This window comes from Hipposideros armiger, unplaced genomic scaffold, assembly GCF_001890085.2.
Source record: "Hipposideros armiger isolate ML-2016 unplaced genomic scaffold, ASM189008v1 scaffold_469, whole genome shotgun sequence".
NCBI classification, from domain to species: Eukaryota; Metazoa; Chordata; class Mammalia; order Chiroptera; family Hipposideridae; genus Hipposideros; species Hipposideros armiger.
The window spans coordinates 1,151,398-1,170,927 of NW_017731819.1; the positions used below are offsets into that span (position 1 = coordinate 1,151,398).

General features: G+C 53.2%; 1 protein-coding gene across 10 annotated transcripts in view; it reads left to right on the plus strand.

Moving 5' to 3' along the window:
* Positions 1 to 19,530, plus strand: part of LRP8 (LDL receptor related protein 8) — an 81,321-nt gene that overhangs the window by 44,127 nt on the left and 17,664 nt on the right. For 2 of the 10 annotated variants that reach the window (XM_019666417.1, XM_019666421.1), the window contains exons 4-11: positions 3,580 to 3,708; positions 6,897 to 7,280; positions 8,235 to 8,357; positions 9,138 to 9,260; positions 12,549 to 12,668; positions 12,743 to 12,868; positions 16,915 to 17,089; positions 19,271 to 19,498. In XM_019666417.1, coding sequence (XP_019521962.1) covers positions 3,580 to 3,708; positions 6,897 to 7,280; positions 8,235 to 8,357; positions 9,138 to 9,260; positions 12,549 to 12,668; positions 12,743 to 12,868; positions 16,915 to 17,089; positions 19,271 to 19,498 — 1,408 coding nt within the window. Of the gene's footprint in view, positions 1 to 3,579; positions 3,709 to 6,896; positions 7,281 to 8,234; positions 8,358 to 9,137; positions 9,261 to 11,289; positions 11,368 to 12,548; positions 12,669 to 12,742; positions 12,869 to 16,914; positions 17,090 to 19,270; positions 19,499 to 19,530 lie in introns of all 10 variants that reach the window. The other 8 variants (XM_019666422.1, XM_019666420.1, XM_019666425.1 and 5 more) reach the window with 6 other exon arrangements.

Here is a 19,530-nt window from a genome sequence, read left to right on the forward strand (position 1 = left end):
CTCTGAGTGTAGGATTTCCATGTGTTTCCCCATTTAAACCACCCACCAAACCTAGAAGATTATGTAACCCATTTTCAGATGAGGAGAAGCAGGGTGCAGAGAGGCTAAGTGACTTGCTGAAGGGCCTTCCTGTTAGTAAATGAGATTTGTACCCAGGTCTGTCCCACTCCAAAACCCATGTTGTCTCCTGCATCGTGCTACCTGGGGCCTTTGGCTTCAGCCATCCTGAAAGCAGACATCACACTGCCATCTGCCACCTTGCAGACCCTGCCTGAGCAGAGGCCCAGTGAGCCTCCTTCCTCCAGTGACCCCTGTAAATCTCAGAGATGCCAGGGAGACTGACAGAGGGTGGGCAGGGGGAGGGAGGAGAACTGATGGGCCCTGCTCTTCTCATGTGCTATGGTTAAGTACAATAAGTCAAGCAGTGCGTTTGGAGTCGAGACCTGGGATGGAAGTCCAGCTCTGCTCCTCACTGCAAGACTTTGAGCAGATGACTTACTATCTCTGGGCTTTGCTCTCCTCGTGGGTAAAATGAAGGTAATGATAGTACCCACCTCATAAGGAGATACTGCATGTCAACACGGACCCAGACCAACTTCCCCGGGCTAAGCCTGTGAGCCCGGAGAGCAAGGCTTGCATCCTGGCTTTGGGGGAGAGCTGCATCACAACAGAGACACTGAGGCTCCAGGAGAGCTAGGCAGTTGGAACACCCAGCATCCCTTCCCCTCTCTGGGCCTCGGTCTCCTGTCACTCCAGTGGCTATTCCTCGATGTGACCCTCCAAGGACTCTCGTGTCCTGGCATTCCAAGACTGCCGTGGCTTTTTGAGGGCAGGAGGGCTGGTGTCAGGCATTTCTGAATCCTCGAGAGCCTGTAATTAGAGCTGTCTATTTAGGGACACAGCAAATGTCTTATTAATTATAAAGAAAGGAAGCAGATGGATTGTTTAATCATTGTCCTTGCTGAAAGGTTATGCAATTAACTGTATAAATATTCATTAAAGGTTCAAGCGGCTGCCTGCTGCACTAGGGTCTGCAGAACCGGACCCTAGGAGGTGGTACAGACAGTCAAGAGACACTTCAGTCACCTGGGCTTTTGAGTGGAGAATTTGGGCCTGGCTCTGGATCACTTCTCCACATATATCGTAGAAGCTTGTGGGGATTGATGGAAAGGGCAGGGCTCTAATCAGAGGAGCCTGGACTCTGCCTCTCACTGCTGTGCATCTTTAGGACATTACTTGGTCTCTCTGAACCTCAGTTGTCCTCATCTGCAAAATGGATGAAGGACCACTGCCCTGCTCCACTCCAGGGGTGCTGCTGACATGATCTTGATGAATGGTACCCCCGGAGTTTGCATTTACAGCCTGCAGGGCCTGTTTACCTGGCAGGGTGAGGGTAAGTGGGAAATCGGAAAATATCAAATCCTCAGCATGGAGCAGCCTGATAGACTGTAGGTGCTCAGTAAGTATGGCTTCCTTTCAACTCCCCTGTGAGGTTGTTTCCCGGCCTGGCTCAGGGATATATGGTTGCCTTGTCCCTCCATCCCATTGTTCTCTCAGGGGCTTACCAACCGACAGGACACTGATATCACTTTTTTGGGAGTGAATTTAAAAGAGATGAAATATCCGATAAGCTTTGGACTTGCAGGATGATAACCTGGGGGTTTTCAAATGGGAACCACTGGCGGGTAGGGGGAGTTACTAAAATGCAGATTCCTGGGCTCTGCCCCTGAAGTCTGGATTCAGTCTAGTATGAGCTGGGGCCCAGGAGCCTGCATTTCTAATAGCCCCATATCCCACCCCTTAGTCAGGACGCTGGGAAACGCTAGTTGGCTTAAGCTCCCTCGTGTTCTGGGGAGCCCAGAAGAGGAAGTGCTTACTGAGCTCCCATAGTGTGTTGGTGACAGAGGTACCCTGGAAGGGCCCCACCTCCCGAGTCTTGGGCTCTTTACCACCCTCTATTGCAGCCCCGAGGTGGCCTTTATAAAAGGCCTTTGAGTGTTAGTACTTTCCAGGGCTCCACCGGACAGTCATTTATAAAGGAACATCTTTGTAAAAAGGAATCCTGTGAATCCCATATTCCAATGGGCTGCCTTCTGTTTCATGAAATGTATTCTTGGGGATAACTATGGGGTCCACACTTGGGTCTAAGGAACTCGTCTCCTATGGCACAGTAGTGTTTAGAGACCTGGATTCAGACATCTGTCCCCCACCCCATCTTGTCTGTGCCCTTTTCTCCATCCCTTGAGACCTCTCATCACAGCTGTGGAAGTAAGAGGAAAGCAAACTGGTCTGAGATCAAAGAAGAACTGAGGGTCAGGCAACAGTAGCCCACTGCCTCTGGGTGCAATGGACTGTGCCTAGTCTCTGGTATCAGACACAGCTGACTCCGAGTCCTCACTCTGTTCTTCCCACCGTGTCTGATGCACAGCAGTGCTCAGTAGATACACACTCAGAGAATAAGCCAGTCCTCATCTGTTACATGTGGAGAACAATAGGTATCATTAGTGCTCACTGAACTGGGTGTTCTCCTAAGTGCTTTCCAGACATTAACTTACTCATCATAGCAATCCTATGAGATAGGGAGTAGTATTAGCCCCCACTTTATTGGCACAGAGATAAGGACTGTTGGCCATGGTAGATAGCAGCCAATGAGTGACCAAGCTAGGACGTGAACCGAGGCAGCCAGGCTCCAGAGCCCATGCCCTTGACCTCCATGCTGGAGGCCATAACGTAATCCACACCCTGCTGGGTTATTGTGAAGACTAAGACTGTGCCCGGCACATCCTAGAGATCACTGAGTTCAAGCCTCCTGTACACCCTGAAAGGCAGTCAGGAGCCAGCCACCAAGGTCAGAGATGTGTCTGGCTTAGCTGGATCTGTCACGTGGGCCACTCAGGGTGAGAGCCATCCCCAGCCCTGATCAGAGTTCTCATTCTTCTAAATTGAGAATCAACCCTGGGGCTTCGGGCTCCTGACTGAGTCAGCCTCTGATTGCAGCTGCAGTAATTATAGCTGTGAGGTCCCGCTGGGCCCTGCCACGTGGCAGCTGCTCTCAGCAGCAGGCTCAGCACCATTACCAGGGGAGGGGCTCGGAGGAAGTGTGTTGTACCCAGGCAGCTGTTGGGGGCTTAGTGAGCACTTCAGAGTAAGAAGTTCAGATCATGGAGTCACTGATCTGGAAGGCAAACCAAGGCCCAACTGGGGTATGTCTTGCCCAAGGACACACAGCTAGGAAATGGCAGAGTTGCACGCAAGGCATGGCAGCTCTATGTTGCTGGAGCTTAACGGGGAGGTTTGGAGGGGTGGGAGGTGGAGCCAGTGAGGCCAGATCAAGGAGCAGCTTGAGTACCAGGGACCAGGAGGCCATGAAAGGGTGTTAGGCAAGGCAGCAGTGGAGTCAGATGTAGGATTCGGAGCAGGCAGGGGCTTCTTCTCAGATGAAGAAACTGAGCATGGAACAGGAAGTCTCTGATAGATTCCCAGGGCCTTGGCAAGGTGACTAGGGACAGGCAGTAGGACTTGTTGGCGCCATGCCCCGTATTCCCATTGGCTAAGCCATACACGTGTCTGTCTTCACAGCCAAGCAAGTGTGTCCTGCAGAGAAGCTGAGCTGTGGACCCACCAGCCACAAGTGTGTGCCCGCCTCGTGGCGCTGCGATGGAGAGAAGGACTGCGAGAGTGGAGCAGATGAGGCCGGCTGTGCCATCTGTGAGTCTGGGGTCAGATCCCAGGTCTGCCCAGCATGGTCAGGCAGTCCTAGGGAACTTGGTCAGTGGAGAGGAAAGTGTGATGATCAGAACACTAGTGATGGCCAGGCACTTTGGAGTCATTTTCTTCTTCATTTCACAACCACCTCACAAGAAGCCATTATCATTCCCATTTTATGGGTGAGGAAACTGAGACTCAGACAAGCGAGGAAAAGTACCCAAGGCTGAGTGATAGAATTGAGATTCAAATTCAGGTCTGGACAGCAAAGCCCATGAGTTTTTCTTACCATGCCTGACATTTGCTCATCCATTCCAGGTCTCTACTGATTTCCAAGAGAGGGCAAGGAGAACAGGCAGGGGGCCATAGCAAGAAATGCTGGTGGCCTGGGCCAGGGCACTGGCAGTGTTGGGGGGTGGGGAAGGGGACGGATTCCTGAGGTGTGGAGGATGACTGTTTCTGAAATCTCAGATTTGAGCGCAAATGTCAAATGCTGGGAAGACATCCCCAGCAGCTTCAGCAGGGACAGATGGAAGTGGTCACTGGGACAGTTCCATGTCACTGAGCTTCAAACACAGGATTATCTCCTTCCCAGGGAGCAGGCCAGCAGGTCCTGGGCCAGTGGGGATTGTGGCTGGGCCACGCTCATTTCAATTCGATGGGTACCTACTGTGTTCTAGGCCTGGAGCCAGTATCTGGAAGGGACAAAGAGGCGAATCCTGCACAGTCCTCCCTCTGGAAGCTTATGATTAATGGGGCAGACAGACTGGCTGTCAATAACTAAGCTGCGAGGCTGGGCTGAGATATGTATGGGTGGTCACTCAAGAGCTTTTGCCAGGCACTTGCCCACCACTGTCTTCCACCCCACTCCCTCCACCAGCCTCTGTATTCGCAACTTATCCATCCTTCCCGGCCCAGGGCAGATCCCATCTCCTCTGGATGCCTCTGAGTCACAGCACTCTTAAGATTCTAAGTCTGGAGTTTGGATGTATCTGAAGCAGGAAGCATCTGGGTATAGCGGGAGATCCTGGCTGGGGCCAGCAGTTGCAAAGCCCTACTGGCACTGGCTCGTTTTTTCAGCTGTGATAATTTTGTAGAGCCCCATCAGCCAATGAGACTCCTTGTCATTCCTCACCCCTCTAATCAGATGTTTCCTCTGTCATAGAGGCCATCGTCCACTATTTCACAGGTGGGAATAGCTCTAACTAGGGCATGTTGTGGCAGGAAATTTCCTTGTTAATTATAGCAGTTAGGGGTGTTAGAAGGTCTTAGTGGGGGGTCTTTCCTACAGCTCCTAACCACCTGCGCAAAGGGAAAAGAATGCTCCCTTCTTTCATCCTTCAGAGCTTCTTCCATGTGTGAATGCTGGGAGTGGGGTCTCAGGGCACAGGCCTGAGAACAGAGATCTGAAGGTTGTTGTCACCTTCAAAACCTTGGAGAGAACTCAGTATAAAGAAGCACTTCCTCCCAGTACTCTGACCATAGTGAGTCCTCCCTTCCTGAACATGTACAAGCTGAGTCTGGACAGGAAGGAGGGGAGCTAATCTAGGCATCAGCATAATCTTGCAGGGCAAACATCACAGGGTAGTGTGTACTTTTCCTACCAATGCCCCAACATCCCAAAAGCCCAGAAGGGGAAAAAAATGCATCTGTCAGAAACTTGATAGACCTGTCAGCAACACATGACATGAGCTGCCTACACTGTGAAACTGAAGACATCATTTTATTTTATGCTCAATAACAATGAAAACAAAAAGACATTTTTCCATCAGAAAATAAGAACACAGACACTGGGCGCCCCCACGTGGAGAGATCTGATGCTGCCACCTGCGCGTTACCAGTGTCCACTGCCCCTCCATCCATGCATGTCCCACCTGAGCCTCAGGGCCTGTTCTCGGCCTATGTGTAAGGAATGAAAGAGGAAAGGAGGCAAGATCAGCTCTAGAAACAGCTTACACTCCAGGAAGTGTACACTCCCGGAGAAAACCAAAAAGCCGGGAGGAGTCCAAGTTGGAAGGAAGGGTTCTGATTCCCTTGTCACCCTGGACTGACTGTGTGTCTTTAGGAAAATTGCTCCCCATTCTGGACCTTAGTCTCCCCATATATAAACTGGAAGCTGGACTGGTGATCTCTAAGGTCCTCCCAGCCTCTGAGCTCAGAGCAACTCACCAGACAGGGGAAGCCCAAGGCCCTCAGGCAGGGCCAGTGACCTTTGCCCTTAACTACTTACTGCACATCCCTAAATTACTCCTCACACCTGGGCTAGTCCAGCATTCATCCACACCACACCCAACCACTGCAGGGAGCTCGGTGCTAGGCCCTCAGGACAATGCTGGGTTAGACTTAGAAGACAGTCTCCATGGCAATTTTCGGTCATGGGGCAGACAGAGAAGGACATGAGACCCAGACACCTGAGCATGATGTGAAGGGCACCCGACAGGAGAGTAAAGGTGGAGGGAGGCTTCCCAAGCAGGGGAATATGAAGTGTATTATGAAAGAGGTGGAATTTGCCCTTGAAGGATGAGAACTCATTATTGTAAAGTATAGCAACAGTGGTGGGCAAGAGGTGTGTACCCAGCAGATAGAACAGCTTGAGCAAAAGGCCCAGAGATGGGAATGTGTACAAATGGTCTAGTCTGACTGAAGCCAGGGTGTGTGCATGAATGAGACAGGTAATGAGGCAGAGCAGTGGCTCCATGCCAGTGGCCTCGGATGCCATGCCAGGGGACTTAGATGGGATAGTTCAGGCAAAAAAGAGGTGGGGCCGGGGAGAGCTTCTATGCTGTAAGGAAATGGCCCCAGACCTTGTTCCCTGAAAGGGTCAGTGTCATGTTACATATCATTTCCTAGAAACATCACAAAGTTCGTCAAGACAGGCAGCACTCTGCAGCTTTAGAGACTCCTAGTGCCACCGTTCTGCTGACAGCAAGACTGGAATTCCCATCCCAGTGAGGCCGGGGAGAATCAGGGAGGGCAACTGTGATGCCCAAAGTCACCCTGCATGACCCTGGCAGGCCTGGATTTGTAAGCCCCATTGCTGTCCCTGAGGGCATGTCCACTATTCGGGCCCCCCCAGTAGGGCTCATTCTGGGCCAGAGCTGAGAGTCAAGGCCCCTGTAGCAGGATCAGCGAGCGGGCAGGGTCGCTGCTGATAGGGTCCGGCTGGCCGACTTGCTCTCTGTCCCGCGCAGTGTGCGCCCCGCACGAGTTCCGGTGCGGCAACCGCTCTTGCCTGGCCGCCGTGTTCGTGTGCGACGGCGACGACGACTGCGGCGACGGCAGCGACGAGCTTGGTTGTGATGACCCGAACTGCGGGCCCCACGAGTTCCGCTGCGGCGGCGACAGCGGCGCCTGCATCCCCGGGCGCTGGGTCTGCGACCGCCAGTTCGACTGTGACGACCGCTCAGACGAGGCGGCCGACCTCTGCGGCCGCGCGGTTGTGGGGACCACGTCCGCCCCCGATGTCTGCGCCGCCTCCTCCCAGTTCGCCTGCCGCAGCGGCGAGTGCATCCACCCGGGCTGGCGATGCGATGGCGACTACGACTGCAAGGACAAATCGGACGAGGCCGACTGCCGTAAGCCCCGCCCCTCATGGCGCCTAGCTCCGCAGCTCTCAGCTCCGCGCTGCCCATGCGCCCTGCGTCCGCCAGGCCCATCTTCCTTTACTCGCCTGCTGATATTACCGTGTTTTACTGTGGCAGAGACCCAGTTTGGGAAAAGTGAAGTGACTTGTTTGAGGTCACATGGCTACAAAGCTATGGAGCTCAGGTCTAATTCCAGACGCCAAGGGTATTTATGGGTACCTGTGTCCTTCGATGATGCCCTCCCTGTCATACCTCCCACCCCTTCCCAGTCACTCACTGGTTCCAACCCCGGAGACGTTGGTACACTCAGGAAATCCTCCCACCCTCCCTACCTGCTGAGCCTGCTCATCCTTCAAGGCCTCCCCCAGATTCCTCCGAGCTTCCCAGCTGGACCGGGTCTCCCCCCCAGGCTCTTGCAGGTCTCCAAGCCACCCTCTCTTTCAGCACATTCCACACTGCGATGCCATCCTCGGTTCATTCCTCAGCCCTCTTATGCACCCCTGAGCTCCTAGATGGGAGGCTCTTAGTAGTCTCTGGGTTCCCATGCCTGGCACAACGCCTGGCACACAGCGGGTGCTCAGGAAGGGTTTGCTGAAGGATGCAGTCATTCAGTCATGAGCACCAAGACTCAAAAGAAGGCCATGTGTCCGCTCTGGAAGGGTGACCCTGGGGAGAAGTGATGGATGGGGAAACGAGACCTGAGTTTTAGTCCTGGCTCTGCCAGCCAAAGTGCTGTGTGACCCTGGGTGAGGCCTTCTCCCTCTCTGAGCTTCAGTCTCCCCATCTGTACACTGCAAGTGCCTAGGTCAGGTGTCCTTCAAGTACTCCCATGCTCAGCCACTGGTTCTGTTCTTGCCAGGGGTGGATATGGGGTGGGAGTGTGGGAGGCGAGTTGCCCCAGCACCACATTGGCCCTGACCCTTTCCCCTTGCCTTCTCCTGGCAGCACTGGGGACCTGCCCTGGAGACGAGTTCCAGTGTGGGGATGGGACCTGTGTCCCTGCCATCAAGCGCTGCAACCAGGAACAGGACTGTCCAGATGGGAGTGATGAAGCTGGCTGCCTGAAGGGTGCGTGTGGTTGGAAGCAGAGGGGCAGTGTCCTCTGAGGAAAAGCTCTGAGCTTGCCCCTGGCTCCGGAGAGACCAGAGCTGGGAGTTGCTTTACCTTGGTCCCTGAGATGCATCTTCCCCCAGAGCATCACTTCCCCTAAACCACCCAGAGCCCCTTCCTGGAGTCCTAGTGGTACCAGAGCTAGATTGTTAAGGACTTCCAAAAAGCTGAAAGAAACCTAGGGGGACATGAAAGGGCACTGCAGGACGTCCAGTCCCCACCATTTGTCCACGTCCAAGTCTCCAAGTGGCTTCCCTCACTAGTTCCCAGGCTGTGCAGATTCTCAGATGGCTTTTCTGGTCATCACTCACCGCCTGCAAGAGCAAGGACCCTGACCCACTGGTCATCTAGGAAAATATATAAAAGACTGGGTGGTGAGGCAGCCTCCCCTATCCAGGAGATGGTCTGTCCAGCCCCCAGGGTCTCTGTAGAGCTGCAGGTTTTACCTCTGGGAGCCCCAGTACTTCCAGATCGGACACAGACCCCCAGCCCTGCCCAGCTAGATGATGCTTGGGCATCCGTATCATCCCTGGAATTCTGATTATCTCTGGAGTCCTTCCTTCTGTGAGCAGAGCTCTCACCAGCCCTGTATTCAGCTGTCTGTCCTGGGCTACCCTCTAGAGACCAGTGGGAACTGGGGCTGGGGCTGGAGCTCTGCTGACCTCCCATGGGACCAGCCCAGCCCTCCCTGCTGAAGGTCTCACGGGTTGCTGTCCACTCTCTTGTCCGGCCCGACAGAGTCAACGTGTGAGGGTCCCCGCAGATTTCAGTGTAAGAGTGGAGAGTGCGTGGACGGCGGGAAAGTGTGTGATGCTCAAAGGGATTGCCGGGACTGGTCGGATGAGCCTCTGAAAGAGTGTGGTACAGTACCTGTCTACATCCAACTGCTGGACTAGCCCTCCTTCCACGCCCCCTTGTGGCAACCTGGCCGAGACCCTTGCCTGCCCCTCGGCACATGTTCTGACCCTCTCTGGACTCTCGCACTGTCCTGTAGCCTCAGACAAGGCTCTTCACTTTTGGAGCCTCTCATTTTGCATCTCTACAAATCTAGGCCTTTTCTTTCCAGCCCATATGCTCAAAACTTATGCTTCCTCCCACAAACCCAGCCTCTCCTCCTCACTCCTTCCACATTCAGATCTCTGAGTATGTGCTCACCCTAGAATCTTCTCTCTTCCTCAGTGTTTCTGCCCTGCTGACCTAGCCAGGGCCCTAACCTCTGAGGTTTTTCATCCCCCTGTAGGAGTCCCTGCAGAGGTAGAGGTGGGTACCAGCAGGTAGGTGGCCAGTTGAGGCATATGCCAAGGCCACCTGGTTCAGGCCAGGCCTGGGTGAGGGGAGGACAGACCAAGCAGCAGAGAGTGGCACCATCCTGAGCCCTGAGGAGCTCAGACTTTCTGGGAGACCCAGACTTATAGGCTGGACATGAGTGAGGAGCAGAAGGAGGCAGCTGTCTTGATGGCTAGAGCTGTCAAGGTGGGTTCTAGGCTAGAAAGCACAGGAGAGTCTGGGCTGTAGGTAGGGTGGGTATCCCAGAGGATGTACAGGAAACCCAGTGTGGGCTCCAGGAAGGTTCATTTCTGAGGTCAGGGGTTTGGGCAGAGAATTCCTAGAAGGACAGAGCCTAAGTCAGACTCTCCCTCCCTCCCTTCCTGGCAGACCCGTTTTCACCCAGCACCTCCCGTCCTGGGCCCTGAGAGTAGCTTCATCCTCTGGAGCTCCACAGGAGCAGCATGTTTCTGTCTCTGTTGGAGATTTAAAGATTGATTTTGAAAGGAAGAATAGCTGAGTGAGTGAAGGTCACTCAGCCTGCACCTGGGCTTGCAGGTGACAGACCCCTCCCTCTGACCCCCACAAAGGCCCTGCCAAGAAAATCCCAGAAGAAGGAACCTATGGAAAAGAGGGCAGGGAAGCAGGAGTACTGAGCCTAGCCCCCTTTCCCACCCAGACTTGGAGTTAGCCAGCGACTGGCTACTAAACCTACTAACTGGCTACTAACCTACTCTCTTCTCTCTCGTCTTCTGCATGACACGCCAAAAGGAAGTATGTATGCATGTGTTTGTATCTCTGTGCTGGTGAGAGGCCAGAATCTGTATCCATGACTCCTTCTCTGAGGAAGGCAAGGGAATTGCATCATGTAACTCTGTGTGTGTTCTCACATCTGTGTGAATGTGTCTGTGGATTTCATGGGCCTCTCTGTGTCTCTGCACGTAAGCTGGTGTGTGTGTGCATGCAGGTGTGTGCATGTGCGGGGGGAAATTGACACTGCTCCTTCCTTCCTTGGGGGGCCTCAAATGTTGCTCATACCTCTCTGGACCACTTGCCCCTCTCCTCGCCGACAAGCCCCCCAACAGAATCACCTCCAAGCTAGAGACCTGGGAAGGCCCAGAGACACCCCTTCAGCCTCTACCTTGGTGCTGGCCTTTCAGGAAACTGTTGACAAGGATAGTCAGGTCCAGACCAGCTACCCATTCTCACCCCAACCACCTCAGCCCTGGAGAACTCTGTACCTCCCTGTTTCATAGAAACCTATGTCACTTTGAGCTTTCCCCTTTCCGAGCCATTCTACACATGCCACTCCATCAGAGCTCAGTAAATACAAGAGTTGCTGCTACCCGCAAAGGGAGAGGGAGGGAGGGAGTGGGTGCATGAATGAGGCAGGGAGTGAGTGGGTGAACAAATGAATGGACAGTGCTGACGGAATAGTGTGGTATGGGAGAGGTCAGGGGTGGCTTGGAGTCTCAGAAAGATTCCTGGAGGTGGTGACCCACAGAGACCACCCCAAAGGTACTCTGGCTCAGCCCACCCCAAGGGGCTGGTACTTCCAGGACCAGGTCTGGCTGTCACCCCCAGGTCCCCCAGTCATGGGGTTGCTGTGGTCTTGTTCTTTCAGTTCTGCCAACGCATCGGGGAAACAGGAGGAGGCCCAGGGGTAAAGGGGAACATTCCCAAAGCATGGCTCAGGTTGGAGGTGGGGCACCCACGTCTGTGCATGGCCTGGGATAGGCAGCTCAGACCAGCTGTGTGCATGGCCACGGCTGGCTCAGCTCGGCTCTGCTTGGCTTGGCTGGAGTGGTGGTGCATGAGCCTGGTGGGCAGAGGGGTGGTATGGCACCTTCTCTTGGCTTGCAGAATTAACCTCCTGTGATTCTAAAGCTCAGAAGATACTGTGAGAGTCTTGGTCCGGGCCTCTCTGACCTCCTCTAGGGCCCTGCCAGAAGGTGGTGAGGGAGTGGATGACAGGGTAACCAGGTGACTGGCATCCCTTCATCCCTTACAGTAGTTGGTAATCCCAGAGCCAGGCCCGTGACTAAGTGTAGGAACAGGGACAGATGCTGCGTGGAGAGGAAGTGAAAAAAATCAATCATAATTCATGGTAGGAAAGCGCTGACTTAGCAACACTTCGGTGTAGAAAAAGGCCTGGGAATTTTCGATAACTACAAGCTCAATAGGGGCCGACTCTGTTAAGACCCCTATGTGGTGGGCTAGCCGTGTTAGGAAATGGAAATGGACAGGTGGCGTGTAGCCAGAGAAAGGTAACTGAACGGTAGGGGGCCAGAAATCGGCGCTTTAAGGAGATTCTGAGGGAGCCATTAGACTCTGGCCGACCCCACGGGGCCAAGCTGGGAGCGCGAGTAGAAGCCACGGGAGGCCGATTTTGTGAGGAAGAACTGTGTTCCGCGTGGAGCCAGCTGCCTCAGGAGGAAAGTGGGCTTCTGAGGCTGGAGATGAAGCATAGACATTTGAGAAGGGATTACTGGGGTATCCTGAGGGTTAGACATGGTACATGCAGGCCCCTTCAACACTGAGGTCACCAGGAAGGAGGAGCTGGAAGAAACGTGTTTGTGAAAGGAAAGACTTCAGGCGGCATAGCTGCCTCCAGCCTAGCGGTGGACCGAGCGCTGGCCTGGGAGGCAAAGGACCTGAGTTCTGGTTCCACCCTGCCCCTGTCAGTGTGTCTGGCCTTGAGCAAAGACCTGCCCTTCTCTGACCCTCCTGTTGCCCAGTTACCTGGCTAATCAGGCCACAGAGCATCCTGGACCTTAGAAGTCCTGCTGCCCTAGGTCTCTGCTTCAGCTCTGGGCTCACCCCTGTCTGGCCCCCACCCCAGCATGGGCTCCTGGACCCTCAGGAGTGTGTGTCCCTCCCCAGGGCTGAACGAGTGTCTGCACAACAATGGCGGCTGCTCCCACATCTGCACTGACCTCAAGATTGGCTTTGAGTGCACCTGCCCCGCGGGCTACCGGCTCCTGGACCAGAAGACCTGTGGTGGTGAGACCCTCCCCTCCCGCTCCCAAGCAGAGACAGGTCCTCCTGCCAGTTCTGACCTCTGCTTCTCCCCACAGACATCGATGAGTGTGAGGACCCGGACGCTTGCAGCCAGATCTGTGTCAATTACAAGGGCTACTTTAAGTGCGAGTGCCACCCTGGCTATGAGATGGACACGCTGACCAAGAACTGCAAGGCTGTCGGTATGGACACCCCAAGGTGGGGGGCAGGGGGACGCTCTGAGAGGGTACAGAATGCCGTGTGCTTCTGCATATGTGAGGAGCAGGTGTGCACACAGAAAGCAGGTTGCACACACAGTGCTCAAAGTGTAAATACACATCACACACCCAGTGCACTGCACACCAACCCCCACACGGACGCCCCACAGGGCCACCCAGCGCAGCCCACAGAAATGCACTCGCATAACACGCCATGTGTGGACAAACAGGGTCATGCAGGCTACACACACAGCATAGGCAGCTCTCACAAACTGCATGACACGTGCAGACCCAGCATGGATCACTTCGCCAGCTGAATTCATTCATTCTATTCCACTCTTTATACTGAACTCCTAACATTGTTGTAGGCACTGGGGATTCGGGAGTAAGCAAAACAGACACAAATCCTTGTCTGCCCTCATGGGGCTTACATCCTAGTGGGTGAGGCAGACAAGAAATCAGATAAGTAAATAAAATGCAGTGCACAGCAGGTGGCAATAAGGGCTGAGGAGACGTGTAAAGCAGGGGAAGGAAGAGGGCAGCCCGGGTGGGCAGTGGGTTAGCTTTGAGTAGCATGCTCAGAGGAGCCCTCACCTTCATGAGAAGGTGACTTTTGAACTGAAGTAAGCCATGCATTTATCTATCTGCAGGAACAGCATCAGGCGAAGGAACAGAAAGCGCTAAGGCCCTAGGACAGGAGCATGCCTGACGGTTGAATTGCCTTATAGCTACCTCCACGACCCCCCCCTCCCCCGCACTAACCCCTGACCTAATGAGGTCCTGAGGGAGTGTCTCGAAACGCTGAGACCTGGTGGAATGATATCGGTAAAGCTTCCTCTAGGGAGTGTCTCGAAACGCTGAGACCCAGTGGAATGATATCGGTCATCTCCCTTTATTTGTATAGGACACGGCACTGGGCGCTGTCCTGGGGGCTGTGCAGGCTGTATGAAGGCATAGCACATGCTGGAGTACAATGGGAGCTGGTTAATGGAAACCAGCCTTAAGGCACGTGGCACACGGATCTTTGAGTAATTCAGTTTCACTTCCTTGAAATTTTCTCAATAAAAGCCATGTGAAGACCCGATTCGGGGCTCAGCTCAGTCCTCTAGGCTGATGCCCCTTGGTCTCGCTCTTATCTGACTTTTGTCTCATGTACTTATTCAATCTGTGTCGCCCCTGTCGTGTCCCATTTGCCCTCGCCATGCGGGACGTGACAATGCAGAAGTCAGTGCCACTGGAGCAAGGGGACTAGGGGGAGAGAAGTCAGATAGGTGACTCAGGACAGATCACAACAGTCCTCTAGACCAGTGAGGCTGGCTCTCGATTTCACTCTGTCAGGGGAAAAAGCCTTTGAGGGTTTTGAGTAGAGGAGGGACATGGTGTATCTTGTGTTTTAACTGGCTATCTCTGGCTGCTGTGTCGAGAATAGATTACATGGGGCAAGGGAGGAAGCAGGAAAATCAATTAAGAGCTTTTTTGCAATAATCCAGAAGAGAGGTGATAATGGCTTGGACCAGGGTATTACAGTGGGAACACGAGAGGTGGACGGACTGAATGGATTTTTTTTTTTAAAGATTTTTTTTATTGGGGAATTGGGGGGATGGGAACAGTGCTGGGGAATTGGGGGAAAGGGAACAGACAAGTTGCTGTCGTTTTGTTCTTCAGTCTAGTTGTGGAGGACGTTGCTTCACTGGCCCAAGTTGGCACCATCATTGCGCTCTTCCTGGGCGAGGCAGATCAGTCACCAGCTTCTGGACGGCCACTCACTGCGGCTGCTGGCCGCTCACGCTGGCTGCTGGCCGCTCACGCTGGCTGCTGGCCACACACGGTAGCCTATGGCAACCCACTGCAGCAGGGGCTGCAGCCTACGCCATCACCGGTGACTCACAGCAGCCCAGCTCCAGGTTGAGCTGTTGTTCAGCATCTTAGCTGTAGAGGGCAGTGTCACTGGCCCTCATATGTGGGATCCAAACAGGGGCCCTCTGGCATCCCAAGCCAGCTCTTAACCATCACGCCACTCAGCTGGCCCCTGAATGGATTTTGAAGGTCGGGATTTATTTTAGAGCAACAGGATTTACTTGTGAATTAAATGTGGGATGTGAGAGAGAAAAAAAAAAAGAGTCAAAAATGACTTCAAGATTTTTGGCCAAGCAACTGGAAAAATAGGATTGCTATTTATGGAATTGGGAAAGATGGTGAGAAAAGCAGGTTTGGGGAATGTTAGACTGATTTGGACATGTTAAGGTTAAGAAAACTAGACATGTAAGTAGAAGTATTGAGAAGGCAGTTAGCTCTATGAGCCTGGAATTCGGATGCACAAATACAATATACAATGTATAGATTATAACAATACAGCAGCCACAGTAATTGACATGTAGCCAGTAAACCCAAAAAAACATACCACCCAACCTGTATAATATACAACACATACATTAGCCCACTACACATAACATGTAACCTGTTCTTATCCCCACATGGGACACGTGTACTATACACCATGGATTATATATGTGCAGTGCAGACAACACAAACCGCCCCCGCCCCCCCCGCCGCCCAGATGAATATCTGAAGTGCAGTTACATAAAAACTCAAATCATAAACACACTGGGTTCCTGTCACAGTCCCAGCTCTTAGTAAAAACCACCTGAAGATATGCTGTAACCCAGCTCCTGCCTTCAGGAAGATCGAGGACCATTGCTCTCATTTTGGGGTGGGGAGCATCACAGTTAGTCAGCGGCAGAGCTGGGCCTCGAAGCAAGCTCTCCTCCTCTCTCCTTCCTAAACTTGGAGCCCTATTTTTCTATGCTCTCTGTTTGTACCACGCCCTCCCCCTCACCCCCACTCTGCTTTGAAACAGTCTCCACCATTACACACAAGTCACACACCCAGCCCCAAGCCCCACATGACTCTGTGCTAGTCCCACCCTGCCCCTGGGTGACACATTAGCCAGGCACGGATGAACAGTGACAGGGACCAGGTGGCCTGCAGAAGTGTCAGCTGGAAAACCAGAGCGGGAGAAGGCACAGGCAGCTCCAGGTACAGGTGCTGCCACTCAGACTGTTGGTGCCTGAGAGTGACCTGATACATCTAAAAACAGGCTGGGGGGTTGGCAACCTGTGCTAAGTGCTGGGCCCTTGTAGGCCTGTGGGACAGTGACCCTTCATATGGAGTAGCCAGGAATGTCTAGGTCAGTGATGATCTTCCTAAAATCTAATTGTAAGTCTAAAAATGGGTTTTGTGTATACATGGGCAGTTATATGCTGTTTCCATTGCACATATATAACCTGTGTCATATATTACACATATCCCACCCCTGCTATTGGCTCAGAATAAAGTGCAAATTCTTCTCCCACCTCACAAAACCCTTCCTGGTCTGGCCCCCACCAACCTCTGCAGCTTCATCTCTTGTCATGTCCCCAAATACACTCTGCATAAAGACTCATGACGACCTCCCTGAGTCTCCTCCCTCCAGTCTCACTCCCGGCTCTGATGTGTGTCCTCCATCCTGGAGCCTTAGTCATCTTTCTAAAACAGTTAATGCTCATGCTGCCCCTTCTCAAACTATTGCAGGACTCTAAGCAGGGGAGGTGGTAGTTGCTGGGGAGAAATGCATTCTAGGTAGAGGGGACAATGTGAGCAAAGGCCCCGAGGCAGCAAAGCTCTGCCGTGACTAGGTAATGACAGATAGTCTGGTGGCTGGAATCAAGGTGTGTTAAAGGAGTGAGTGACAGTGCTGGACGGGGAGCTTGGGGCCACACTGTGAAAGGCCTTCAGTGCAAGCCTAAGGAGGAAATGGGGAGTTACAAAAGATTTGGGGGAAGTTCATGTCTAATAAAAGCAATAAAAATCCTCTGTTATGCGTGGTGCTTTGCATCTTATGCTTTTTGTACCCATTATTTCATCTGTTCCTCTAAACTGGGAGGCAGAAAAATGAGGCATCGCTCAGGAAACCAGTGGCAGGCAGAGCCTAGCTCTCCAGATTCCCTACCTCTTGCACTAACCCTTTCTCTCTCAAACTCCTTGCATGGCAGCCGGCAGAAGCCCGTCCCTGATCTTCACCAACCGGCATGAAGTGCGGAGGATAGACCTGGTGAAGCGTGACTACTCACGCCTCATCCCCATGCTCAAGAACGTTGTGGCGCTGGACGTCGAAGTGGCCACCAATCGCATCTACTGGTGTGACCTCTCTTACCGCAAGATCTATGGGTGAGCAATGAATGGCTGGTGTCCTGTAGCCATGCCTGGGTACGGACTGACGGGGAGGAGAGGAAGGCTGTCCTCTGTGCCCCCTCTGCCTCTAGATTCCCCAGGACAGCGTTGGGGCTTGGGAAGGGACACAGGATCACAGTGACCAAGGAACTTCCAGGACTTGTTGACCCACTGGGCCTCCTAGGTTAAGGGCTCTGTCGCCAGAGCAGCTTTGAGCCCCATATGCCTGGGCTTTGACTGACCTCTGGCGGCTGGATGGGGCAGTGCAAGGCACAGGAAATGTTCAGTCAGGGCAGAAAGGAAGAAACCCCTGGCTTTGGAGAGGACTTTCAAACAGCTCACATAGCTGCATGTTGGATCCTGGAGACTCAGATGACTCTGACCTGGCCCTGCCTGGAGGACCCCCCTCAGAGCATAGTGACATCCATTGTGATGATCATGAGGGGAACATACAGAGGGGACCTCTGACCCAACCTGGGGGTCAGGGAAGTTCTGGATGCACTACCCCTAGTCCAGCCCTTCGGGTACCTGTGACACCACAGTCAGTGGACTTTGGCTCTCAGGAAGGCTCCTCACACGAAGTTCTCTCCTGGGTCTTTCTCAGATCCCACAAGCCTGCCTCTCTGCATGTCCTGGCCCCTTTTGGCAATCATGTCCTTTCTTTGTCTTGAGATCCATTCACCTGGCAGAACTACCAATGACCACACTGGGGAGACGATTGAAAAAGTGATGGGATGGGTGGGGGGATCTATGGACAGACAGACAGATGGACGGAAAGAACAATGGATGGATGGATGGAAACAAATATACCAAGTGCTACTCACTGATAACTCGATGCCTGCCACACCCCCCAACACAGAGACACATACTCAGCTCACAGTCACACACACAGAAACAGCTAGAGCAGTCAGTACCTATCGAACAGTTGTGCCTGAAAGAGGCAGGATTTGATAACACTGGATATGCGGCTGCGAAGAAAGAGTCCAGATGAACTCCCAGGTTCTTTTTGGGAGTTCTAGGTTCTGGCTCAGGAGGTTTAGTGAACGGTGGTGCTGTTCTCTGAGGGAGTCATGGAGGAGGATCGGGTGCGGGGTGGGCAGTCAGGCTGGACGGCTGAGGGGAGGGGGTTGGGGATGAGCAGCTTTGAGCATATTGAGGTCAAGATGTCCCTGGGACATCTGAGGAGGACCAGTTGACTTTATAGTCTGGAGCTTAAGGGAGTTGTGGGATGGGAGAGTCATAGTTATGGATGGCCAGTGGGTCCTGTGGAACTAACTGCTCAGAGGGAGGTTATGGATGAGAAGAAAACCTTGGGATAAACAGCATTTGGGAGACAGAAAATCCCCTTGATGTTGCTTCCTACATGTCTACTATTTTCAGCCCCTTCTCTCCATTCTCACTGGCACAGTCCTTCTGCAGACCCTCTTTATCTCTTACCTGGATGCAGTAACAGCCTCCTAACCAGTCGCCCTGCCTTCTATCTCTTACCTGGATGCAGTAACAGCCTCCTAACCAGTCGCCCTGCCTTCATTCCGTCCCTTCCGATCCATCTCATAGTCCACAGGTGTCAGTGATCTAACATGCTATCTGACCATGTCCTCTGATCTGTTCAGTTGCCCTTTCCAGGATAAAACCCTAACTCCTCAGCATGGTATGCAGAGCCTGGCAGGATGTGGCCCCTGCCTGCACTCACTCCCAGTCTCATATCCCACCCACCCAGCTCTACCCGCACTGACTATCTCACCTTATTCAATGTTCCAGAACACACACCCTTGGGCATTTGCACATGCTATTCCCTCTGCTTTCTGTCCTTTCTGTTCCTAGTGAACTAGTCCTTCAGGACTCAACTACAAAGCCTTCTTCAACCCTCCAGGGTGATGTAGTCTCCATTTCTCTGCTGCTATGGCCCCTAATGCTTTCCATAATCCCATTGTACTGTAATTATCCGACTGTAAATTTTTGTCCCCCTTTAAGTTGAGCTCCTCCAGGCCAGAGGCTATGGCTGATTCAAGCCTGTATGTTTACCCTCGTGGCTCGGGGAATGTGTTGAACAGAAATTAGCCAAGTTCCTCTAAAATCCACTGCCATGGCCCCTAGGTTAAAGAGAGAGGGGAAGGGTGCTCCAGAGGGATGCGTGGGTGGCACGCCTGCCCCATGGCCAGCTCTGGTTGCTCGTAGCGCCTACATGGACAAGGCCAGTGACCCAGCAGAGCAGGAGGTCCTCATTGACGAGCAGCTGCACTCTCCAGAGGGCCTGGCCGTGGACTGGGTCCACAAGCACATCTACTGGACTGACTCGGGCAACAAGACCATCTCAGTGGCCACAGTTGATGGCGGCCGCCGATGCACTCTTTTCAGCCATGACCTCAGTGAACCCCGGGCCATCGCCGTTGACCCCCTGCGAGGGTGAGTGTCTCCACCTAGAACTTCCCATTCTC